This window comes from Amphiura filiformis, chromosome 12 (assembly GCF_039555335.1).
Source record: "Amphiura filiformis chromosome 12, Afil_fr2py, whole genome shotgun sequence".
In the NCBI taxonomy this organism is placed as follows: Eukaryota; Metazoa; Echinodermata; class Ophiuroidea; order Amphilepidida; family Amphiuridae; genus Amphiura; species Amphiura filiformis.
This window is the reverse complement of record NC_092639.1, coordinates 35713760-35740670: the sequence shown is the minus strand read 5'-3', so window position 1 is coordinate 35740670 and position 26911 is coordinate 35713760. Positions and strand designations below refer to the sequence as shown.

The 26911-nt window shown below is 36.9% G+C and overlaps 1 protein-coding gene across 1 annotated transcript in view; it reads right to left on the bottom strand.

Moving 5' to 3' along the window:
• Nucleotides 1-26911, bottom strand: part of LOC140166778 (uncharacterized) — a 63780-nt gene that overhangs the window by 35201 nt on the left and 1668 nt on the right. Inside the window, exons 2-15 of the mRNA XM_072190270.1 lie at nucleotides 25561-25689; nucleotides 23894-24031; nucleotides 23176-23308; nucleotides 21254-21366; nucleotides 18610-18751; nucleotides 18226-18410; nucleotides 16598-16781; nucleotides 15939-16175; nucleotides 6770-6840; nucleotides 4736-4864; nucleotides 3926-4063; nucleotides 3168-3300; nucleotides 2724-2830; nucleotides 22-163 (exon numbers count right to left, since the gene is read on the bottom strand). Of these exons, the coding sequence (XP_072046371.1) occupies nucleotides 22-163; nucleotides 2724-2830; nucleotides 3168-3300; nucleotides 3926-4063; nucleotides 4736-4864; nucleotides 6770-6840; nucleotides 15939-16175; nucleotides 16598-16781; nucleotides 18226-18410; nucleotides 18610-18751; nucleotides 21254-21366; nucleotides 23176-23308; nucleotides 23894-24031; nucleotides 25561-25668 (1960 nt within the window). The 5' untranslated portion in view covers nucleotides 25669-25689. The remainder of the gene's footprint in view (nucleotides 1-21; nucleotides 164-2723; nucleotides 2831-3167; nucleotides 3301-3925; nucleotides 4064-4735; nucleotides 4865-6769; nucleotides 6841-15938; nucleotides 16176-16597; nucleotides 16782-18225; nucleotides 18411-18609; nucleotides 18752-21253; nucleotides 21367-23175; nucleotides 23309-23893; nucleotides 24032-25560; nucleotides 25690-26911) is intronic.

Genomic DNA, 26911 nt, shown 5'->3' with positions numbered 1-26911 from the left:
TAGGATTCTCATCATACTAACCTGCTACCACACCTGATACTGATCCGGAGCCAGAACAACCAAGCACTCTAACCCCTCTCAATGAAGCTTCTCGTGCAATTCCATATGGGTTGCTACCAATAGTTCCAGCACAATGTGTGCCATGTCCATTGCAGTCAGTTCCCTGTAAAATTGTAAACAGCAAAATAAAACTAGATATGTGTTCTATTTCACATTTTTTATAGTTCTTCGTTGTTTAGGCCGTGCGTAGTTGAATGTTATTGCATCACCCCGACTGAGAGGATGATTTAAGGAAGCCCCATCATGCACTGCAAACGTGTTATTACTAGAGTTTCAACTGCCACTTTCCTTTTCAAATCCCATTGAATTCTGTGCAAAAGATGTTGTTTAAGAATTGTGCGTGTGTCATTATTACTTGGTCGATTTCAGAACAAAAGTGATGTATGCATAAAGGATAATTCACACCTTCTGTAGGTAACATAAAATGTGAAATCGACTAGCATTTTGAATGCGTTTTTATTGTAAATACAGGGTGTCCCAAAAAAAAAAGAGGCCCCTCATTGCGCCCTCTTTTTCTCCTATTTCTGAAAACTTAATCAAATATATTTTGGTATGTAAAAACCTTGAGTCGTTAGCTTTAATAAACCAAAACAATTTATCAATCGGTTCACAACTTTTGCAGATATGCTTTTTTAAAGAAATGTACCCGTTTTTCACTCTGTCCACGGAGAAGGTTTGGCTACTTCAAAGATTGAAAAGGAGTACACATACCATGCATGAATATCAAACATTCCTCAATGATAACTTTATAAAATAACTTTATTTATGGAATGGGCTTTACCAGTGGGTTTATGGGCAATGGATTTTGTTAATAGTGTCATTAATTTGTAGGTAAAATGAATGCCGAATGGGACTTCTTTTGCTTTACTTGCAATTACTTATTTTTGCTTGGTTATTTATGCCTTTTTGTTTTATTATGTTTCTTACTTTCTTACTTTCTTACTTTGTTGTTTCTTGATTTCTTTTTATTTACAACATAAGTCATTTCTCTTTTTAGGATAAAAGGTAGCCCTAAAAGGCTGTTTGGTTTGTCTTTGGTTCTTCTGAACTGAGTTTACTGTGCTGCTCTGCCCTCTACCTGGTTGCCTCCTTGGCGAATACAGGTTTCAGCCCTGGTCCTCATTGCATCAATTGCGTTGCGTACCATCCTTTTGCGCCGGATACTTGCGAATGCATTCAGTAATACGTTTGCAAAGATCTTAGATTTTGCCACAAAGGAAAAAAAAGTGGTGTGAGGTCTGGTGATCGTGCAGGCCACTCCACAGCATGAGCCATCCCAATCACTCTGTTTGCTATCCGTGGACAGAGTGAAAAACGGGTACTTTTATTCAAAAGTGCATATCTTCAAAAGTTGTGAGCCGATTTAAATAATTGTTTTGGTTTATTAAAGCTAACGATTAAAGGTTTCTTTACATACCAAAATATATTTAATCAACTTTTCAGAAATAGGAGAAAAAGAGGGCGCAATGAGGGGCCTCTTTGGGACACCCTGTATATCAGTCCAAATTCAAATTTAACCATGCCCGTCAATGCAATGTGCGAGCAGTGGTGTCATGTTCACTCACACAGCTGTGCTAACTGTAAGTCAACACAGTGGCGTGGTAGGAAGTGCTTAAATCACCTCTGACCCCGACTGTAATTCTGAGCGACGCAATAACATAAATCCCAGCTATTCACGGTTAGAATTGACATCTTCTCATTTCTGTGTTGAATTGGGAAAGCCTGTGCAAAAGTAAGAGAACCGCGTCTTTGTCAAAATGTTTATCATATCTCCAATATATTCTTTCAACAATGAAATGTGAAATAGGATTGACTCGGTAGTAATTATCATTCACAGAGGAGAATTTTTTCAGAACTTGATTTTTATAAACACATCAACAAAAATAAGTCCCCCTCCCAATATTTCGTCATAGCATTGTAAAGTTTCGTTTTGTACCAATAAAACTAACTTTGAAATAATTATATGACTGTTTACTAAATGTTGTGTGAAAATGAAAGATGTCCATGACTTCAGGGCTGAATGAGCCCATATTGAAGGCAAAAACTGCCCTTTTCAAAAGTCACAAAGTAGGACTATGCATGTCACAAAAGTTGATTCATGGCTTGTCACTAATGCAAAACCCATGTGGACTGTGGTTGAGTGTAGTTTAAAATCATCACCAAGTGAACATTCTTGATCATTCAGCCATGCAAATCCCCATCTTGATGCAGAGCTCAGCACACTGAGTGGTAAGATGGTCAGTCTCATTCCTTGTCTCAATACACCTTGCAGTTAACAAGCATAGGCCTACTTTGTGACTTTTGGAACGGGCAGTTTTGTCTTTAATTTGGGCTTATTCAGCCATGAAGTCATTGACATCTTTCATTTTCACACAACACTTAGCGAACAGTCATACAATTATTTCTCAGTTAGTTTTATTGGTACAAAGTTTTATTCTACGATGTTATGACGTAATTTTGAGAGGGGGACTTAATTTTTTTGATGTGTTTATTACTGTCGGATAGCGGATGACAATGTTAATACGAGAATCGATTTTTGAGTAGAATTACATTTTCCTTACATTTCCCAACACACAGCCTAATGTGTGCACAATACTTAGCTTCACACATTTCGTGGGCGGTGCATTGGTGGCTTGCACATAATTATACACGTATTTACTCACGTCTCCATCAAACACATCGAATGCAACTTCTGCTCGTGATTCGAAGTACTGGTTTCCTGGATAAATTCCCGTGTCGAGGATGTATGCAGTCACTCCAGCACCAGTACCTAAAATAAACACAATAATGTATTTTATACGGAAGCATTGTTTTAAAACGTATTGAATAATTGTTTAGATTTATCTTATCTAAATATGCTAGAGTCCAGAGACCATAACCTTCATACTAAACTATGGGCTTCCATTAAGATGTTGAGTCAGCTTTGAGAAGTAAAAACACCCTCTTTGCCCAATATGAGCGAACAAGTTCAGGCGAGACCAAATATGTCATAAAATGGAAGTAACAGATAGAAGTATTTTTAAAGGAAGTCTATAGGAACCACTTATGTTTTCCTTCACTATGAAACAGAGGTTTTATAAACTCTAAAATGACCTCCTGATACTAACCTGGGAAATTAGCATCACCATCAAGTGGTAGACCACGCTGATCCACTCTGTCCAAACCCCATGATGCCGCTTTCTCAAATTTTTCCACAATCATGTCCTCCTCCACAAAGGCGACATTGTCTTGACTACGAATCTTAAAAAATAAATACAATTATACAGTGATGTACTAATGTATATTGTAAACAAGATAAAGTTTAGGTCGTAGAAGATGATAGATTATAGTCCATTAGCATGTTGATGTCGTGGATATGGATTATGTTTAGCAATATCGCTGTGAAGCCCTTCATGTCATCGTCAATTACTGGTAGCATTTAAAGCATTTTAGCACACATCCGCATCTTTTATTGTCTCATTCTAAGTTTTGATTTAATTTAGTCCTTTCGTTGTATTAAAAAGATGTTTTATTAATCAATCATAAACCGCTTTAACTATGATAATCCCAATTCTTGTGTAAAGCAGAGAACTAATTGGCTAATTTCTCATAATAGCAATTAGACAAAAATATAAAGGCACCATTTACAAAACAATACACATCTTGAAAAGTATTGATGCTATTTATATAAGTTTGCTATCATTATAAAGCTTATGTTCTAGTGCTTACATTTATATTAAAATCATGAAAAGTCAAAAATACGACTTGATCCTAGTTTTGTCAGAGTGGGGCACATACTGATGATAGTGTGCTAACATGTTCAAGACGTGGGAACGAGTCACATTTGTAAAAACTGAATATCAATACTCAATCATCCAAAACTTACTTCACGTAGAGCTAATTGGTCCATTGTTGCTTCAAAACCTTTGAAAACCTTACGGAATTCTCTCTTAATGTGTATTCCTACTTCATTGGCGAATCTGTTGTCAACCCAATTTCGGAATTTGTCCAAATCTACATCGTGCTGGCCAAATAAAATTTTTACAGAAAATTAAAGAATGAAATGCTGAAGATATTGATAAAGATTTGTCCTCCTTGTTCTTTTCTCACTCTCATTACGTTTGTTTAAAACTGAATTTGTTCAAGGGGCTATTTAAAAGCATGAGACATGGTCCTTTGTCAAAACGAATGCTTGGCTAAAATAAAATCGTTAAACATTATGAATACGAAAGTTGTAATACAAAAGGTTTCTGAACGCAGTGAACAATCCCCCCATCTGAAACCTTAGAACATAGTGGTGGTATAGGTGTCATCTAGCATTATCTGACAAGCAGCGTTGGTAACACCACAACGTTGTACAACGTTACTGGAACGTCATGTGTATATTAAGATCGCTAGTAATGTCCCATTTTATTAATACATTAATTCTAAGCTCAAATGTAGAAAAGTGATCGTTTCTTCTCTGACACCAAATGCAAATAGACCATCACTCATGAGCAGCTAATGAGAAATCAAATTATATTATAACAATACTAGATCATGTTCATGGATGCAGTATTCTTTGTCATCTTAGATGGATTTTTATATTTCATTTATAAACATAGATTTGGTCAAATATATTCATTCCCACATTTCTGCACTATATGTTTGGTTTTTTTCTGGGATAACCGGGTATCATCTACATAGGTATATATACCTTTAGGACAACAATGTATTCGCCATTGATTTTCTTTTCATGTTTGAAGAGCGGTGCCAAATTAGCGCTGGACAATGCAACCAGCACTGCTAACAGCAGCAGACGCATACTGGTATTCCAGGTGATCACCTAAACGACAAAAATCCACAACAAATATTATAATAAGCTTCCTTTCTTCAGATGGGGCCTATAGCAAGGTTCAGAACCTGAAAACTCACTATGACCAGCTCTTACAAAATGAGCATGAAATTGTCTTTGATCTTCAAAAATCAATATTTCCTTCACAATGTCTTTTGTTTTCTATTGAATTTGGTCATGATTAATGGACTTTATCTTGTATAGTGCCCTGGTGACTTTATGCTCATTTTGTGGGAGCATGTTATTGTGAGTTGAGGCTTTCTGGAATGGCTCCTTCGATATAAGACTTTTTAGGCATTTTTATGCTTTTTAGCCATTTTTGACAATGTTAACCCTTTGAAAGTTACCATGTCCCTCTTTGCCTCTCTCTGTAAAAGTCCTGACTACACCACTATTCTAAGGACACTTGACATAACACAGGAATGAGCGGTTCTTAATCAACATTTTGGCGTTAAGCAGATGCAGAGTAGCACCAGGAACTATTAAGTTCACTCATTATAATTATAAATATTCCAAAATTTGGTAATCCGAAAGGCTCTAAAAATTGTTGACAGGCCTAAATACTCGGAGGAGAAATTTCGCCAAAAACAATCAAATCAGAATTAGGCCATGAAAACTACCAACAAAAGATCCTACGGTCACAATGTGTTCGCAGGTGGAAAAAAATCCTCAAGAACATCGAATACTATAAAGAGGCCGATCGAGTGCAGATCCGTCGGAACACGCTTTTCAATACGGAATAAATGCTAACCTCATCGTGACATCATCCAAGCAGCAAAGTTCATTTCCCATTAAAAAAAGCGTTATCCGACGGATCTGCAGTCGACTATTCTGCTAATAATATCCGATGCAACAAGTATTCGTTTTAAATCAAACTGTTTCAAGTCATTTTTATTGATTTGAATTGAAAAAGATTGAATAACGAATACTTGTTGCATCGAATATTGGACGTCGAATATGAAAGTATGAATCAGCCCTAGCGTCTTTCCAGTTTTATTCATTATTAAGGTAGGGTCTGTGCTCTGGGGTCTGTGATATTTTTAACAAAGCTACTTCAAAATCAGAACAAAGTGAAATAATGCAAAATACATACTTGATGCTCCGTTCGTGTCATATACGTACTCATACTTTAATACACTAGAGGTGATAATCGCCGGGAATAATCGTTGGCTTGACATGGTATGTATGTATAAAGCTTGATCTTTTATTGAATTAGGGCAGACCGGGGAGTGTTCGCTCTATTTTTTCTGTCTAGTCTAGCAACGTCAATTTTAAGGTGAGAAGAGACCTGATTAGCCCACCACGTGAAAGCCCTACATACGACCCCAATCTCAGGACTGTAAGTCTTACAATAAAAACAGTAAAATAAAGTAAACATACAAATTTGCGAACTAGAGAATCCCGGGTCCCCTATGCCATATAGAAAAAGTAGCATTTTTTTACTTCATCTAAGATTTCAATCATAACAGCAGCATTTCAGTTTAGCATACAGTCCATTTGGCATACTTGAGACAGTAGCGTCTATTCTGTGTGTTATACACGCGATATCAAAGGCGACGCAGCTGTAGCGCGCGATGCCTCGCGAAGTGATAGTGTCCTACAGATACGACGCCTTTAATCTCGCATGTATATATACATATTGGCGTACATGGGTTATCACATTGGGGGCACCGACCATGATGGTGTGTGTGTGGGGGGGGGGGTTTACCGATCATGATGGGGGGGGGGGGGCACAAGTCGTTTTTCGGCAATTTTTCCCCCCGTGCCCCAAAGACGCTACGCCACTGTATATATAACACGCGGATGCTACATGTTGTGTCTTGAGAAAGAATGATAGACGACAGCAAACAATGTGTGAAATAATATATACTTACCTGTCCTGTTGATCAAAATTACCTTTTCTCCGTGCGCAGCAATGTTTAGTGGTGCTTCCGCGTTGAACTCATGCAGCTGTTTATATTTTATCACGAGATATTCATATTAAACTGGTCACAAGACTGATTTCACAATAAAGGAAATAACATAACAATACCCCATACATGAATGGATAATCAACTAGAACTACTGTGGCTCACGAGTCACGAATATAAGGCGGTGACTTCTGATTGACCTCATTTGATCATTGACCTCGGGTAAACTAGTGTTGACTACTCATGCTCTCTCAAATCAAGGATAATTTGCATCACATTTAAGCCCAATCGGGCCTATTCTAACATTTTACCTCATTTTACCTCTCCTGACCTATGACCTCTGATGACCTTTACGGTTTCATACGCCCCAAGTGTCAGGGATCATTTTTTGCAAGTTACTGCCTAATTGGAGCAACTTTAAATTTGATTTGACCTTTGACCTCGAATGACCTTTGTGGTTTCATACTACCCGAGTGTCAGGGATCATTGGCCTCGAGTTACAGCACAATCAGAGCAGCTTAAAAATTGACCTGATCTTTGACTTCAGTTGACCTTTGCGGTTTCATACTCCTGAAGTGTCAGGGATCATTTTCTGCAAGTTACAGCTCGATCGGAGCAACTTTAAATTTGACCTGACCTATGACCTCAGATGACCTTTGCAGTTTCATACTCCCCAAGTGCCGGGGATTGTTTTCCCAGTGTTACAGCCCCATCAGAGCAACTTAAAATTTAACCTAACCTTTGACCTCACATAACCTTTCCTGTTCACAACTCTCCAAGTGTCAGTGATCATTTCCCCGAGTTACAGCCCAATCGAAGCAACTTTAAATTTGACATGACCTTTGACCTCAGATGACCTTTGTAGTTTCATACTCCCCAAGTGCCGGGGATTGTTTGACATGACCTTTGACCTCAGATAACCGGTGCAGTTTCATACTCCCCAAGTGCCGGGGATTGTTTCCCAGTGTTACAGTCCAATCGGAACAGCTTTAACATTTGAGCTTTGACGTTCGATGACCTCAGATGATGTTTCATGATCCCCTTATATATCAAGGATTATTTGTACTAAGTTTTAGCCCAATCAGACATATTTCACAATTCCCCCCCCCCCCCCACTCTCCCCCACGCACAAGTTTTCACCATTATTGCACCATCGATAGAAACTATATATCATTTACCATAATTATAGCCTTAGTGTTTATGTATTGATTTTCATAAATGTATCATGGGAAGGAATAAAATTTGACCACCACCCACCGCACAAGTATTTACCATTATTGCACCATCAGTAGCATTTACCACTTACTCTTAGTGTGTATTTACATAAATGCATCATGGGATAGCATAACTTCCTGTGATCTAAATACATCACAGAATGCCTGAGGAATTTTGACAAGTTTAGGCCATTAGGCAATCTCAGACATGTCCAGTTTGGTCCATATGTGACCGTACAGCTCGAATGAGCCGTAAATTCCCTAAATTGTATTCTGAGTTATGCAGAATGTGTATGCAGGTCGTATTCATCGGCATCTCTACCTGGCGCGACATCTATCTCATTTTGATAGTCAAACACCAATCAATAATCATATTATTGAAGAGGATAATAAGCTTCTACCTTAGATGGCAATAGAATTTTTAATAGCTCTGGTCTTTGTTTGCTTTGGCTAAATCCTGTTCAAGTGGTGGGTTACCAGGCATTGTATTTTGTATAGGTATGTGTAACCAACAATTAACAATGAGAGAACTTTCTTGAACCTCGTTGACTTGGGGATGATTTGATGTGACCGCCAATTATGAATGTTTGATATTTATTGCCAGCAATGTGGAAAAAGAGACACACGTAGAAACGAAAAATGCTACCATTTTGTTGCAGGAGCAAAGTTCAACAAACCATAACCCCGCTACAATATTCTTATCTCTTGTTATCAAAATAGCATCTCTGTCTCCCTGCATAAGGTATCTGCCAAATAGCTGCCTCTATTGATAGTTGCTTCATCACATTTCACACAAATATTTTAACAAAATGACGCCTTACGAAAACTTTGACGCCAATATGTGGTACAACTTAGCCAGCGGTTCTTCTGACCACGCTTGGTGGTCATAACATGTAATCAAAAGGAGGAGGAGCATTTTTAAGATTTTCACAAAATGACCCCTAATAACCCGTACGTGACCTTTGACCTCTACCTGTGTAGAGTTATATTAAGCTTGGATCAGTGCCTCTTGTGGCCGGCCAAGTTTGATATTGAGCCCATATTTATTGGTCGAGATATGAGTTTTAAAATCATAGCGAGACCAATAAATATTGGGCTAAAGCATCCAATTTTATCATTATTATGTTTGGATCCAATATTTTCACACACTTGGACTCATCAAAACATAATAATGGTCGAAATCGGTGCGAGCGTCTTGCACTAGTAGTAATTATTTTCGGTTCTGCTAAAGAAGAAAGAAAGAAAAAGATTTTGGAGCTTCGCAGTATATCAGGCGGATAAATCCGCCTGATATAAAACAATACTGATTTTTTGTTACATTGAAAGTGGGTCGAGTTTCAGGCTCAAACTTGGTGGGTGGAATCCTTGATGCTAGGGGAATATGTGACGTGTCATGTCAAAAGGAGACACTTTTGGGCAGGATCGTAAATGGAGAAATAGCCAAAAATCTGTCCGGGGTGATTTTTTCACAATTTCGGTTTGTTGCGAATTTGTGATGTTATTAATGTTAAAAATATTGTCTGATAGTTTCAGACCCGAATATAACTGGCATCTTGTATTTTTTGATACATTTTTCAAGGTAATTCCTACTCTCAACATTGTCAATAATATTTTCAAAGGCCGATATTGTAATTTCCAATTTTATAATACCATAACTTACGAACTCAATATCTTCGCTTAGGAATGTCCGATTACATTGGGGAAAACGGCATTGTGGAGCAAAATATCTCTATATTTAAGATATGTAAAAACCTCAAAATTTATAACCTGCCCAAAAGTGTCTCCTTTTGACATGACACGTCACATATATTGCTTGGAACAAAATCGAGGTCAACCGAGGTCAAAGGTCATTACGGAGGGGGTCAAATTTCAAACTTTGTCTGATCGGGCTCAAACTTGGTGGGTGGAATCCTTGATACGAGGGGAATACATGAACGAAATTGAGGTAAACCGAGGTCAAAGGTCATCATGGAGGGTTCAAATTTCAAACTTTGTCCGATCGGGCTTAAACTGGTGGGTGGAATCATTGACATGAGGGAAATATGTGTGCAAAATAAAAGCGCGGTCAACTAAGGTCAAAGGTCATCACGGAGGGGTCAAATTTCAATCTTTGTCTGATCGGGCTCAAACTTGGTAGGTGGAACCCTTGATATGAAGGGAACACGTCAAAGGTCATCCAGGGGCTACATTGTAAACTTCTTCTGATTTTGCTTAAACTTGGTGAAAGTAATTCTCCATATCATGGGAGCATGAACAAAATCAAACCGAGGTCACTCGAGGGCGAAGGTCATATGGGGTCAGTATTGGGCTTAAAAGTGGAAAAAAGAATCCTCGATATGACGGGAACATGTCAAAAAGTCAAAAGGGGTCATCAGCGTTAAATAGTATCGCTATCAGTTACTCTCACAGCTACGGGTGAACTAGTAATTATAGAAGCGCAACAATCAATATTAGACGGCGCGACTGACGATGCCCTGCAGATACACCGTGCAGTGGCTTGTAAGAAGTGTGCAAATAATGCGGCTAATATCATGCATATATTTAAGAAATAAAGAGTAATGCAGTATCCTTTACACCTAAATAATGTGTCTGAGGCAGTAAAAAACGCAAATAATGAGTGAGGCGCGGTTTAAACGTTTTTACTGCCGAGGACACATTAGTTGGATGTAAAGGCTTTATTTCTATTCCATTACCACAAAATAATGCGATTTTAAGAGAAAATATCACTTGTTTGCCCAAATATTTTAAGTTGTTTACTTCAAGGCTGAGCGTGTACGCGAAGTGACAGCGCATATGGCGGAAAATCGTACGCGTAACCAATCGTAATGCTCGAATGTGTTATGGCGCTTCATCATGCAGTTATTGTTAACTACATGTATGCACACAACACAGGGGCACTCACAACATGCACAATAGGCAATTGAACCCTACTGGTAGCCCTGTGTTGTAGCTATATGGGATGAACTAGTTAGTATCATATATCAAAAAGTATAAAAGCTATGATTTTAGTACTTGCTCTATGTTTCAATTACTTATTCTTTTCCAAATATCTGAATCTTCAACCCGCTAAAATCTTTAATAACAGGGGAACATACATTTTTATTAAAAAGAAATCCTACCATCTATCCAAACTCGCCATGTTATTCCAATGCACATTTTACTTCACCGGGCAGCCATTTTTTTGGTCGTATTTGGAAGATTGGTGTCATAAAACCGTCATAGGTACAAATTTAGTACTTTCTGTCAATCAATAATGTCGTATTCTCTACATGTCAATCTTTAAATAATTGACATAGTCCTTACAATAATGGTGGTCCGCCTTGATGAGTAAATGACAGCAAACAGCTGCAAACCAGTGAAAAATATCCCAAAACTCGGTCAGTAGAGCTCCGCTCGTACATGTCAATAGCGTCATTATCGATTGGATTAGTCGTCCGTAGCGGACAATTCGGTCGCTCATTGGATCAATATTATCAGGTGGTAATTAATTTGCATTGGACAATAGATTACTATATAATGGTTTAGTACTGCATATATCGGTTTAATCTTCAATAAGCGGGTTTATGGCTGGAAAGGTCACGGTGAATTTCCCGTGGACGTAAGTGCACTATGTGACCCATTATTTCAGAATTAAGTGCTCTCGCGTCATGTTTTAATACTGTGCGCGATTTTGCATAATGGGTCGTAAAGGCAATAGAATCCAAATTAAAATGTTGCACGAAAACCGCAAATCACTATGTGGCCTCTCTAAATCTTAAATCATAGGATGAATGCTACCTCCCTGCTATAGGCTATACATGTTTAAAAGTGGATAAATCCAAATAGATTGCGATTTCCAAACGCCGTGATTGTACACACGTCTATCTATTCAAATCACTCTCTTGTATCGAAGCGAGGTCGCGTATTTAGCCAGTTTTGAAGATTTTGCACGTACGAAATGAACATGGAGACAACGTTGAAAATGCACAACATTTGGCCATTTTGCAATATATTAAAGAGTCAAGGATAAATCGACTTCATTCATACTCGCAGTTTATACGAACATATTGCCCATTGATATCCGTGTGAGATTGGCCGCATAATTTTTTTTACACCAACGCACAGTATATACGCACGGTCCACCACGAAAAATTCTCATTTTGAAAGTAAAGTCATGATATATGGCTGTAGTGGTCCAATTGAAGTAGATCACAAACCACTCCTTCAGAGTCTCACTGAGAATTAATGCTGATGTCCCACAAGGCTCCATCCGTGGACCACTTTTATTATTTTATTTACTACTTTATTTATTACTGTTTATTATCTTCATCTACGTCAACGCTAACGCTATCCTATATGCAGATGATGTACCCCTGATGTCATCCATCAAGTCCAAGGAAGATAGAATTAACACTGCAACTTCACTGGATGTAGATCTCAAGGCAATAGAGACATGGGCAAACACATGGAATGTTCTGTTTGGGGCCGCGAAGTGCAAGACCAACACTTAAATAATATTATGTTAAAATATTTGCACCCAGCAAACACAGAAATGTTCTTAAAATGTTTTTTACAAAACGTTTTAATAACATTTAAATGTAGGGTTATATAAAGGTCGTGAAAACATTGTAAATATTTTGGGCAAATATTTTTTGCAAAATATTTTTCAACCCCAAAATAACATTCTGTTTAGAATGATTTGTACCAAGTTTTCAAAATGTTTTTGGAATGTTATTAAAACGTTTTTATACCCTTTATATAACCCGACATTTAAATGTTTTCTGTAAAACATTTGTGTTTGCTGTGCAATAAATTACCAACAAATGTTATTTAATGTTATGAAAACGTTTTATACCATTAATGTACCTTTTATATAACCCGACATTTAAACGTTTTCTGACAACCTTTTATAACTTTTGCGAATGATGTCGAAAACGTTTTGTGTTTGCTGGGATGATCCTATCCAATATGGAATATGCCAGCTCCGCATGAATGGGTGCTACACCCACCTTTCTGTCTAAACTTGATGCTATACAAAGAAGAGCGGTATGATTCATTGGCGTCTCAGAAGAAGATGGAAAGAACTATCAAATACAACACCTGGGATATAGAACATCAGTGGGAGACGTCACTATATAGGATGTTCTATAGCGAAGCTCCAGAACTCCTTCAACACCTGTTACTAGATCATATGATCATTGATCCTCTGTCAGATCTCACGACCAAGCTCTTAAAATTCCAAGATCCAACCTGGCCAGCCACCAGAGAACATTCCTTCTATCCTCAGCTCACCTATGTAATACTCTACCTGGTCCAATTACCTCTAACCAGAATCGACTGAGCTTCAAGCGGGATGTTAACAAATGTGTCACATTTCTTGTTGCTGTTATTTTAAGCTGTGTTAAAATAGATTTAATATCATATATATTCTTCTTGATATGGACAAGTATTAATTTCAATATTATTACAATAAAAGTCATTCCCAAAGTATTATTCTTTTTTTCCCCTTCTCATAGAAGCCAATATAGAGCCAATTTCCGGTCTACTTTGACTTTGTTTGAGGGCTCTTGCACTCTTAAACTAACGCCGTCACAATGTCAATGAATTTCATAATGATTGGAACCAAAAAGTAATAGTTATTCAATTTCCGTACCGTACTACTCCTTCCGAGGATTCAGTAATTTCTTTTTGTAATTGTAGAGAAGGTAGACTAACTTTTATGTAATCTCTGGTCAGAAATCTTAGGGAACCTATGCATACAGTCAGTCTACTCTGAAGTACAAAGTACCGACGCGGACGCACATATTGTGCCGTCTTTGAAGGCACGCATACCTGCAGCAGAGGCGCAGCACTACGCCCTGTTAATGCGCTGTATACGCGTGCGTTGTCACTTTGTACTTCAGATTGGACAAACTGTATGCTTATCGCATTCGAGATCTCGAGACAGTGCCGCCGAGAGCCATTACGGGCCCGGGGTAAAATGAACGTCAGCCCTTTTTACGGGCCTCTGAGGCCTCTTTTCTTTGCTTTTATGAGCCCATTAAGGCATGTTTTCTTTATTTTTACGGGTCCCCTAGGACCCCGGGTTTGGGGGTAATTTACCCTCTTAACCCCCCCCCCTCCCTTGTCGGCGGCACTGTCTCGAGACGATAAGCAGAATAACATCAGGCAAAAAAGAATGAGCGTTTCCATGAGGGTGTTAACTAGAAGATGCGGTATGGATATTTGTTTCTCTTTGCAACTACGACTGTCATGCAACGTGCCACAATTGGGCCCAGTTAATTTTGGTATACGCAATCTAGAAAACAAACTACTAGTAGAGGATAGGGATCATTGAAGACCCTCTACAACCGTTAAGTTGTGTTCTAATGGTATGTATTAGAGGAGGGTGTGTAGATTCAGAATAGAAGGCACATTTGAACAAATTTGGTAATTGAGGTCAAAGGTCGCACGGGCTTTGAAAATATTTTTTGGGGTTATGAAAGCGCAAGTTGTTCGTCTGGCTCTAAGGAATAAAAAAGTAAAGTTAGTTATCCGTGTACCTATACGTGAAAACGTCGCTATCCGAGTCCTTGATATTTCATAACTATATTAAAGCATTTGAAAATCTAAACCCCTTTTGTGACCTTTGCTCAACATGCTCAAGGGTGCCTTCTTGGCACCCGACGGATTCTATACTTACATACCACTTGCTGTTACTTAAAATAACAAAACTTAAAAAAATAGTACGCAACATAACGGCCCCATGACCATTTTCCTCGACTATTGACTTTGTCGATCCATGTTTATAATATTTATATCTGACCAAGCAATGTTACTTATTAAATTTAATACTATTGGACACAGAAATACAAATCATATTCACTTGTTTTGTGCAACATTTTCAGACTTTATTTAAGAAGTTAAGAATTCTATCGCAAAAATAGCAATAGTATTTTGATATACAAAAATAGTAAAATATGATCTCAGCAGTTTATATACAACATCAAGCAGCGGTCGGTAGACATATTTTAAAAGTTTACAAAAGGAGATTTAGGCTACGGATCATTTGAGTGTGTGAAAGACAATTAATATTTATGCGGGCGAATTTCTGTGTTTATGGTTCTCCGTAGTGATGTTTGGTTTTCAAGAACAACCTTATGAGAGAAAAGAAAAATCTTGCAATAAGAACTAAATTATGCTAAATGTAGGTGCTGATTATTATTATTATTATTATTATTATTATTATTATTATTATTATTATTATTATTATTATTATTATTATTATTATTATTTGTTATTTGTTATTTTGACATTAACTCTGCGCGTTAGTTTCGACTTTTAAAATTCTATGTTCATCAATACAAACTGTTATGTGTCCTTTTTTCTAGTTTCTACGTAAATCAAATAGCAGGTATTGTTATTATCATCATTAGGACCTTCCCAGCAAACACAAAAATGTTTTAAACAAGTTATATTTTAAGTTTTGGTTTAAATAAAAAAAACCGCTTTAATAACATTATATGTCGGGTTATATAAAGGTCATGAAAACATTTTAAAACGTTTTGTATGATAACACACTACAACAATATTTTACAAATGTTTTCAAAATGTTATTGTAAACCATTTTTTGCAAACATTTTTTGCCAAATATTTTGTCAACACTTAAATAACATTATGTTAAAATATTTGCAGTAGGTTATCAAAATATGTTTTTGAATGTTATGAAAACATTTAATACCCTTTATATACCCTTTATATAACTTTTATATAACCCGACTTTTAAACGTTTTTTGACAACCTTTTATATCCTTTTGCGAATGATGTTTGAAAAACAAAACAAAAAATACAAAAAACAAAGTGAATTAATTTGTGTGATAAAGTTTTCAAAAGAAGTAAAATAGCATCATGGATCCTTCTGCCTCTTCCCTCCATAATGGAACCTTACATTGTATTGGGCAGGATTTATATTATATGACGTTTACTGAATTATGTCACGGGAATTGAACCCGTTTTGTTGCATCATTTTGACGCCGTTTGGAGATCCAAAGCGTAGTCTAGGTTTAGCCCTGACTGCGTCCGTTCCAATATACAGAAGTTCATTAGGACTCCCATTGCCCACATCAGCAATCACGTCCTTGGTCGCCACCTCGATGAGTTTCTTTTCGAGATTTTCTGGATTCAAATTAGGATATTTTCCAAGAAGAACGCAAAGAGCTCCTGTTGATTGAAAGTTATAAATATATAATTCTTAGTCAGTGGGTGTGGTGTAGCATGTTAGCGATAAATTTCATTGGTTCTTGGGTGTGGGCGTGTAGAGGCGCGAGTATGCAGCACGTTGTATGCGTATGACTCGCAGTTTGCCTACTGAAGTTGTAATCAGAAGATTCGTTCATTTTAGGAGGGTTTTTAATTTTTGTTAAATAAAACAGTTTTAAGTCATTACAATACCTGACTAAGAAAACAATATTTTATCGGAGTGTATATGGCTGTAAATACTTTAAGATTCCTTGGGAGAGGGGGTGAAGATTTTCGTTATACAACGTTTTAGACTACACTCCAATACATAATCATTTACAGTGCTGATTTTAAAGATTTGAGGCAAATTTGAACAGTGTTGAAGATATTAGTTATTGTCTTACCAGTAACATGAGGGCATGCCATCGAGGTGCCACTTATCGTATTGGTCGCATCCGGAGAACCAATCCATGTACTGAGAATATCCTTCCCTGGAGCGAAAATATCTACACATTCGCCATAGTTAGAAAATGATGCTCGCACATCCTGTTTATCTGATTGAAGCTCTGTTGCTCCAACTGTAATGGCCTACAAAATACAAGTATATTTAGCAGCATGGATACTGATATTGGACTCTGTCATGTTTGACATTTGCTTAAAAAGTTACCTTTTTCAGAGTCATCATTGAGCAGCGACGTAGCTTGCGACACCATCACTATACATCACTACGCTGAATGAAGACGCCGTGATGGTGTCGCTGAATGAAGACGCCGTGATGGTGTCGCAAGCTACGTCGCTGCTCAATGATGACTCTGAAAAAGGTAACTTTTTAAGCAAATGTCAAGTATATTTATTATATTATATTATATTATATATTATATTATATTATATTATATTATATTATATTATATTATATTATATTATATTATATTATATTATATTAATGTCAGTAATCCAGTTGTAGTAACATGAATTTGGAATTAAATATTAGCAATGCTACGTTGCGTGTGATACCATCACATTTCATCAGGCAAGTGACCCTATGGACTGGTCATGTGGCAGATAATCATAATAACGGGCCTGATTGAACCAGTTCTAGATTATCCTTTCTCCTTTATCATTTTCCTGACCCTCAACAAATACTAACAACCATCTCGTAACAATAACAATGATATTTTTGCACCAACAATATTTGTTTCTTGAACATAATGAATTGGTCAACAGTAATCTAAGTTCACGATGACAGGCGATACGAACGCTAGTGAACCAAGGAATATCAGCATTAAAGTGTGTAATTTATGTAGCAAATTCAACCATTTATTTTTCATTCTTCCTTAATAAGATTTTGAGATTCCAATATAGGCTCACTATTAGGTTATTAAATCTAACAAAATGAACAAGTCCTAAATTGGATAACGTGATTGCAACGATTTTGCTGACAACTTCGACTATTATTGCATGGCGCTATGGGTTTGGGATATTATTTCCTACATGAGTGGAACCAACGTTTTTTGACATCCTTAAACCTGAAATGTTAACACCTACAATGTGTCTAAGGTCACAGTGGGGCAAAACATTAAAAATAGTCCAATCATGTTATAAAGTATCTCAAATTGTCCCTCTCATCACAGGGAATATAAGAAGTCGATTGTCACATTTTTCTTCGGTGCCTAGTTCATAAGTTATAAGGTGGAATAGGTCAAATGTAAACAATTTCATACACAAAGGTTAAAAAAAAAATATGGTCAGATTTCATCGAAACAAATATATAATTTTGGATATGCTAATGAGTGAAATCGGAACATGTTTAATTTTTGACCCTGTATAACCCAATGGGGTCGTTTCTGGGGTCATTTTGAGGGCCATAGACTTAAAATAACGCTTGCTCGCCGCCTTTGTTTGATTTAGAATAATTTATTTTTTCTTTTCGCAAAAAGGTTGACCCCACAAAATGGATGGTGAATGAAAAATTAAAATGATGCATATTATAGGTTTATAATAGCGCTGAACATCAAAAAAAAGTTAATCATACCGAAGGCGACCCTGCTGGCGAGTAGAAGCACGCGTCATTGTTGTCATTTCCAGCTGCCACAGACACCGCTACACCACTTCCGACCATCCCTTCTACAGCACGATTCATTGCTGTAGATGAACCACCACCTAGAGACATGGATGCTATGGACGGACCATCATGATTGGCTGCTACCCAATCCATACCTAAAAAAAGATATGCAAAGACCAATCAAGTTAAGTCTTGTATCATGCTTTCAGCATCATCCACTGATGCATGAGATGTGGTTTCTTGGAATTTTGTAGACGGATCTGCTACCCATCCGGGGCCAATTTTACAATACATTTTCCTTGGAATTAATTTCGCTTTTGAGATGAACAGATCTAGGGTTCATATGATACTAACCTGCCACCACACCTGATGTTGATCCGGAGCCAAAACAACCAAGCACTCTAACCCCTCTCAAAGAGGCGTCTCGTGCAATTCCATATGGGTTGCTACCAATAGTTCCAGCACAATGTGTGCCATGTCCATTACAGTCAATCCCCTGAAAAAATGTAAAAAACAAAAAAATTGCTAAATATGTGTTCCATTTTTTATTGCTTATATAAATTCTTCGTTGTCTAGGCCGTTCATAATCTTGATAATTGATGCAACACAAAGCACTTCTGGGGTTGACATTATAATTTATATCATTTCTTTGTTGCACTGGGAAAGCATGTGTAAAACTAACAGTAACAGAACCGTCTTCATCAAAATTTTGTGCTATCCCAAGTCATTCATTTGTTTCATTCGGCTGCGAAGCAGGCGACTACAAAGTTTCTTCATGTACTACGATTGGAAGCCAAAGTGGAAATGGCATCTGGCAGTACACAGCCAGACAGCCTCAACCGTTTTTGCACATTAGACAAGTAGGATATTCTTTGCCTTCCATGTCTTCTTTAACCATGCAATGTGGTGTAGATAGCATATCTTCTGCAGAGTTTTAATCTTCATGCATCCTAAGGATATGTCCCAGGAATCATAGTTATTGTGACTTGACAGAGTTGATAAGAGGCTCAGTGTTGGTGATTGTATAGATCCTTTCATTACTGACATGGTCATGCGTATGATGTTTAGCATTATTCTGTAACATAATGTAGCAAAAGCGTTGATCTTACATATTTTCCATGTCAGTAGATATCACCCAGGACTCATTGCCATAGAGCAATACTGTAACACAAATGGTGTAAGAAAGGTTGACTTTTGTTGCACTGGAGATTGTCGGACTTCTCCACAGATGCTGCAATTTCCGAAATGCATACCATGCAAGCGCCTTCCGTCGGGAGAGGTGCTAGACTGGTGCTAGAGCCCATCATGGAACCAAGATATTTAAAATAGGTGACATACTTAATGGGTTCGCCGTATCCTTGGAGTGGTAGCTGTGAATTGCAGTCGATGATCATGTACTCAGTTTTAAGAACACTGATAACTTCTGTTCTGGACAGCTGTGCCTGTACCCGTGGAATGGAGGATACAAGCAAGGCAATATCGTCAGCGTCGTTTCAACACCACTGTCAGTCCCCTCGGTAGCCATCTTCCATGAGAACAATGAACAGGAATGGAGATAGAACATTCCCCTGCAATACTCCAGTAGTCACTAGGAAAGGATTCGAGATGTTGTCGTCTGCCATTACGGCGTTTGGTAAATTGGTATACAGTACACATATTGCCTTTACGATACTCTCTGGGATACCATAGTGCAGCGCAACAGAAAACATCATCTTCCTGTTGATTTTCTTTTCAGAATGTAGACTAGGTCTGCGTCCGTAGTACACTTGCCCATCGTGCATAGTCCACTCCCGATTCCAGAAATATACAGCCCGGATATACAGCCCGGGTATCCGGGTATACAGCACTAATTGTTGTTGGATTTCAATAATATCCTGTTACTAAGTTTGCCAAATGAAACATTTCATGTACTTTTGAAGGTTTTCTTATAATTGCAGTCACAAAATTCAGAAATTTGAAAGAAATCTAAGCATTCAAAATATAAGGTAGGCGTAGCTATAGGCTATAAAGTTGCTCATAATTCTAATATGTTGTGTTAGGTTTGATTATTGCTTATAAAAGATATTAGGAAATAATAACATAACATGAAATTAGTCTCAGTACAAGTCGTTGGACACGATTGCCAAAGCATACGAAAAACACCATTTTTTGCTATCTTTTTCACAAATTGACCAAATATTAAAATTGCATTTTTAATGCCAGTAAAAACTAACAAAAGGATTAAGATTCAGCTATGTTTCATTAAGTAAACATGGTAGAACTGGACAGTATTTTTGTAATCCCAAAAAATGAGTGCTGTATTTTTCTGGAAAGAGATGTGGGCACAATTGATGGATTTTCCACACAAATAACCATACTCTCTCTGTTTGCTAGCTTTTAAAGATTTTTTACTCGGGGGTTTCGCGATCAATAAACCGGCCTATCCCAAAATCAGAATTGTCCAATAGTGAGCCCTCATTATAATTATGTCAAGATGTGTTGAATTCGATAACATAATTATGTATACTTTACTTTTACTGTCACTAATTATATTAACTTTTTATGGCCATTTATTGAATACAAACATCTACATAATTTCGAGTTCTACTGAATGCGCTCACCGTGATTAATATAATAATAACACATTTTTCACATTTATCAAAAATCGACTATGACGTCGTAGTCTATTCATAAAGCAGCCTTCGCCTGAGACAATTGCTTGGTGGTAACAGTTGTCTTTCTGGATGCAGGATTTGTTTTTGATAACAATTAAATACGCCCTTTGTAAGCGTAGACGTTGGTAGAATTGGTAGAATATGACAAACTGTTGAAGGGATCTGCAACGTTAACGAAATGTGTGCATACTGTGTACAAATACTTTATAGCTTCACACATTTCGTGAACTATATATACAAAATTTAATGATGTAGCGTAGAAGTATAATTTTGCTTTCTATATACTAAATGTATTGATTGCTTCACTAACATAATATCTTATCATAAGTCACGTATTTACTCACTTCTTCACCATCGCCAATCGCGTCGTATGCAACTTCTGCTCGTGATTCGAAGTACTGGTTTCCAGGATAAATTCCCGTGTCGATGATGTATGCAGTCACTCCAGCACCAGTACCTAAAATAAACATTTTATTTTATTTTATTTTATAATGAAGAATTTTTTTTTAAATATTTGTATAATTTGTAGTCTCGAGAACATTACCTTCATCCTTTTCTTTTCACTTATTTGTTTGATTTTCTTAACCTTTATTAGACTAAATGGCAATCCTTTATCGGTTTCCATTAAAATGTCGAGACATTTTCGATTAATAAGTAAAAAAAAATAGTAAAATTTACTCATTGTTGAGTAAAAAGGGAACAGAACAACAAAATGCGTCACATGGAACTCAATATTAATTTAATTTTTACGTAATATGAGTACAATTTGATTAACATATGGTTCAATTTATGTTGTCCTGTTTCCTTTTTACTCCATGGTTGAGTAATAGTTATTTGCAGTCTCTTTACTCTTTATGCTGGTTTCATACTACCCTGCCGCTTGCCGCTGAGCGGCGTGGCGCACGCGTATTGCAGACAAACGGACACAATCAAGGCTTGTCATTGGTTGAAACGCCCTGCCGCTTGCCGCAGCGGCAAGCGGCAGGAAAGTATGCTGGAGGCTTTACTCGCTTTAAGCGAACAAGTTCGGACGAGACAAAAATATGTCATCAAAGATTTGAAGTAATGGATTATATTTTTCAAGGAAGACTATATGAACCACTTTTTTTCGCTCCAGCTTGGGTAATATTACATGCAGTCCAGACCTTGATCTTTGAACTGAAATAGGCTATACTTTGAAATGAAGTAGGCAAATGCATTTTGCTTTGTCCTCATTAAAATGATTTTGCAGGATTATGCATAGTACTTAAAAGTAATTGATCTGCAGACTATTAAAGTAACCTCACTCCTCATGACAAAATTCATAAAACCATATTCAGCAGTGAACTCTTTGACTTTACCTAGGGAATGAATGGAATAGTAACCTCATTTCCCATATGACAATTCCGTGCTCAGTAGAATATAATGGTGAAGTTATTTTTGACCTAGGGATGATACTTTTTCAATATGAAAGTTGATAGGTGAATATGTCTGGAAGCTTAAAAGAGTCTGGGCCACCAGTTCAACATTTACCAAATCGTATACTTAAATGTGCCATCACATAAGTCAAATGGTCTGTAGCATCGTAACACTCTCAGGTGGTGGAGTATGAGTTTTTAGATTCAAAGTCATGAATATACAAGCATGGTTAAAGAACTGTAGCAATGGGGAGTGATGTAACTCTGACTGCAGTCGGATAGCAAATGCCATGTATGCCGTACTGGTAGTTTAAACCCCATTCAGCAATCATAGCTCAAAATCTGTCCTCCAGTTGTGGAGTACGAGTTCTTTGGTTGTGACATCACGGTTCACCATCTTCGTGGCTGATCAGAAGACCTGTGTTTTAAACTGTAGGCCTATACATTGCCTACTTCTTCGTAGTTATTTGGAGCCAAGGTGGGGACGGGGGATATGTGGCTTCTAAAGGGACTGCAATCTTAGAAATAATTGTTCGAACACTTTTTTGGCCTTATTGATAATGGTCCCCTTCTACCCCTGTACAATGTTGGCATGCCCAATATGCTCATCTTCACCATATCTTCTCCCAACATTGTTTAGTGGGGAAAGGGGAGGGGCATACTTAAGATGACCATTGAGACAACACTATTATTTAGTTTCCGGCGACTCATATAGCGTGCGCACTATACTAAGAAGAACATGGGAATTACAGCGGGTGTTTGAACACATTTTTTCCGGGATTGTGGGTACTCTCTTTTAGATGGGTTTTTATTTCCTTCACTTTGAAACTGAGCTGTGGTATGTGCTAAAATGCCCTTCTGACACTGACCTGGGAAATTAGCTTGACCATCAAGTGGTAGACCACGCTGATCCACTCTATCCAACCCCCATGATGCCGCTTCCTCAAGTGCTTCCACAATCATGTCCTCCTCCACAAAGGCTACATCATCTTGACTACGAAGCTTGAAAAAAAAACCATTATAGAGTGAAAGTCGTAGAATAGGGTAGATTATAGTCATCCTGAGGATAGATTACAGTCACTGGGCCTCTACGAATAACAGAAGCTAACAGATGAACAATTGTGTTTTCAACTGATTGAGTGTCCCAGGTTAAAGAAGAAATAAAACAAACAAACAAACAAACAAACAAGTAAACACGTTTTAATAACATTCAGAAAAAAATTTTGTAAACGTGATGCAAAACATTCTAACAAAATTTTATTTAACTGTTGAAAAAAATGTTTGCCCAAAATATTTTATAATAACGTTTTTTATTCTTGACCTTTATATAACGTGACATTTGAATAAACGTTTTAAGAATAATTTTGTGAATATTTAAAATATTTAAAGTTTTGTTGGAGCTGGTCACATTTGGGAATACACAACACTGAATAGGGATGAACGAAATAATCCTCTTAGTGTGAAATACCTTTGTGATGTTTTATGGTATGGTGTCCTCATGTTGTAGACTTTGTTGGAACGGGTCATAATTATTATTAAAACTCAATATCAATAAAATATTCAAGATTCTATTGTCTCAATACTTACTTCACGTAGAGCTAATTGGTCCATTGTTGCTTCAAAACCTTTGAAAACTTTACGGAATTCTCTCTTAATGTGTATTCTTACTTCATTGGCGAATCTGTTGTCAACCCAATTTCGGAATTCGTCCAAATCTACATCGTGCTGGACAAATAAAAGTATTACAGAAAATGAAAAAATTAAATGGCTGAAGATATTGATAAAGATTTTGCTTTCCGTTGTTCAACATGTTCAAGGGGCTATTTAATTTGTAAACATGGGGCGTGGTTCATTATCAAAATTAATACATGATCAAAATTATGAAACACATGAAAGCAAAAGTTGAAAATTTTGTATCCCTAAAACCTTCTGAACGCACTGGACAATCCCCCCCCCCCCCAATCCTCTCAAACCGTTGATGGTATTAGCCCTATAGCCCTTTCTGAAAATCAAGGCTGGTAACACCGCAACGTTGTACAACGTCGCAGCAACCTTGTTACAACTCAATGACATTATGATAACGTTATTTGACGTTGTATGTTACTAGGAAGACTATAATGCAGGAACAGATGCATGCAGAAAAATCACAAAAGAGTACAATATTTGCCTAATCTTGCGCTCGATTCCCGCTTAAATGAACGAGGTGAAAGGGTTTAGGAGGACATTTAGCATTAATAACTGCAAACCCTGTTCTTTTGCGAGTGTAAGATGGTTCACATTCCCGTTTTATTTGATTAATATAGAAACTAATTCAAAACTCATTAATTGATTTTACCAGAGAATAATGTAACAAAAATGTGAAATCTAAAACTGTGTATATGAAACTCTCATAATTATATGGTGATCATTTGGATGAGCATGCGAAAAGACCTCATTTGGTTTTGTCAAGCAAGAATGCCAATTCGTTTAGGATCATATTAGTTAAGAAAACAATAATTGTATTTATATTTCTATAGATCTCGCGGCTCTTGAGTTAAGGCCAATAATATATTAAAATGAACGTTTTGGGCGTTTACTCTCTAATATTCCTCCCGAGAAAAATCATGAACATGGAGTAAAAGTGACACCATTGTGGTCAAGCCTTGCGATCTCCTGTATATGACACATATCATTCCTGTTGTGTGTCAGATCATATTAGTCTCAATTGTTAAGTACAAAAACCGATAGTTCATACTCCCCTCCGACCAGCCTTAAGGTATTTCTAACGATTTCCCGATATTATGTGGTAGTTTCCTTTAGTACTGGCACGGTAGTTCGCACACATACACACTCATATCTCATATTCCACAACAACTTCCCCTTTCTATGATCATGATGATATATTACAAACCCACCTCGTTACAGAAGCTTACCGACTGTCCCAAAACAAAACGTTACATGTAGAAAAGTGATCATTTGTAAATCATCTTCTCTGAAATTAATTAAACATCAACTAAATGTTTAGCCAAATTTGCAACTAGATACGTAAAAAATACTTGAAATACCAATGGAAATAGACCATGAGAAATCAAATCATAAATTTGATGGGTGTAGTTTTCTCAAGTTAGTTCGATTTTTGTATTTTATTAAAACACGTAGATTACGTTTTACAAAAATATTATATAAACATTTCAAATGTTATGTATTTAAATCAAATTTCTACAACAACATTTTTTTCTGGTACATCCGGGTATCATCTATTTATGTATATATACCTTTAGGACAACAATATATTCTCCGTCAATTTTCTTTTCATGTTCGAAGAGCGGTGCCAAATTAGCGCTGGACAAAGCAACCAGCGCTGCTAACAGCAACAGACGCATACTGGTATTCCAGGTGATCACCTAAACGACAAAAATCAACGAAAAACAAATAAGATTCCTTTCTACACGGTTCTTTGATGGCATGTAAAACTGAGTAGGCCTAATTTTAAAGAAAAGTTGAACGATGATGGCGCTATTGATCTAAAATCGTGTTTGCATCTTTGCAAGGGGTAGACACTTGTATAATGGTATTAGACTATCAGAAAAAAGACCAACAAATGACAAAGAAATTTTCAAAAAACTTTTTATCATGAAGTGTAAGGTATAACGCAAAATATTTGGCTAATTTTAATTTACTCATATGTAAATAGCGCCATCGATTTTTACACAAATGTACAGTTTCTAGAATACAAATTACCACAAAACAGCAGAGAAATAATTTGATATAGAAACAAAAATCTTTGTTTAAAATAGCTAAAAAATATATGTGTATATTAGTGTGATAGCTGTCGGTATTGTCTAGGTCTAGAATTGAACGTTTAACAAAAATTACAATGTTCTCTTAGAAAAAATAGTAAATGATCTCATCAAAAAAGCGAATTCTGGTGATATTTATCAGAAATATGCATAAGACCCGTTGCTACAGAACCCGACACGTGTGGGCATTGTATGCTTCTGAGATAAAAGCCATTAAAAGATATATTTAAAAAGTTAAATATCTGAATATGTTTTAGTGTTTTTGGATGTGATAACCAAACTTGTTTTTCAAACAAAACACGCACATATTTAAGGAGGATTGTTTAATCAAAAATGTCCTATTGACTTTCTAAATCCCATTTGTTGCTGTGTATTTGAACACGTGCATTGGTGTAGCTCTGAATTGCTTTGACACAAATGCCTATAAACCAGTGGCGTATAGCCAAGGGGCAGCTTCTCCCTGTAAAAAGTCTTGCCCCTCCCCTCCTCCATATGCCTCCTCCCCCTTGCGGGATGTTGACCGGCCTGATATGTAAGATTTTTAGGCCTTTTGTGTGCTTTTTAGCCCTTTTTTGATAATATCGTCAAATCCCCCAAGAAAGTTGCCGTTGAAAAGAATTATGGCCTCGCTTTTCAAAACAAAAAAAAGAAAAAAGAAAGAACACTAAGTGCATGTTTTGAGGTCAAACAAAATAAAATACCGATCATGATAATAATAATAACTTTATGATTAAAGAATATATAAAAAAACAAAAGCAAGAACGATTAGGAATAACTGAAGCTATACGACTCATGAATCCTAGCTGCCAGATGTTTTTTCCTCCTA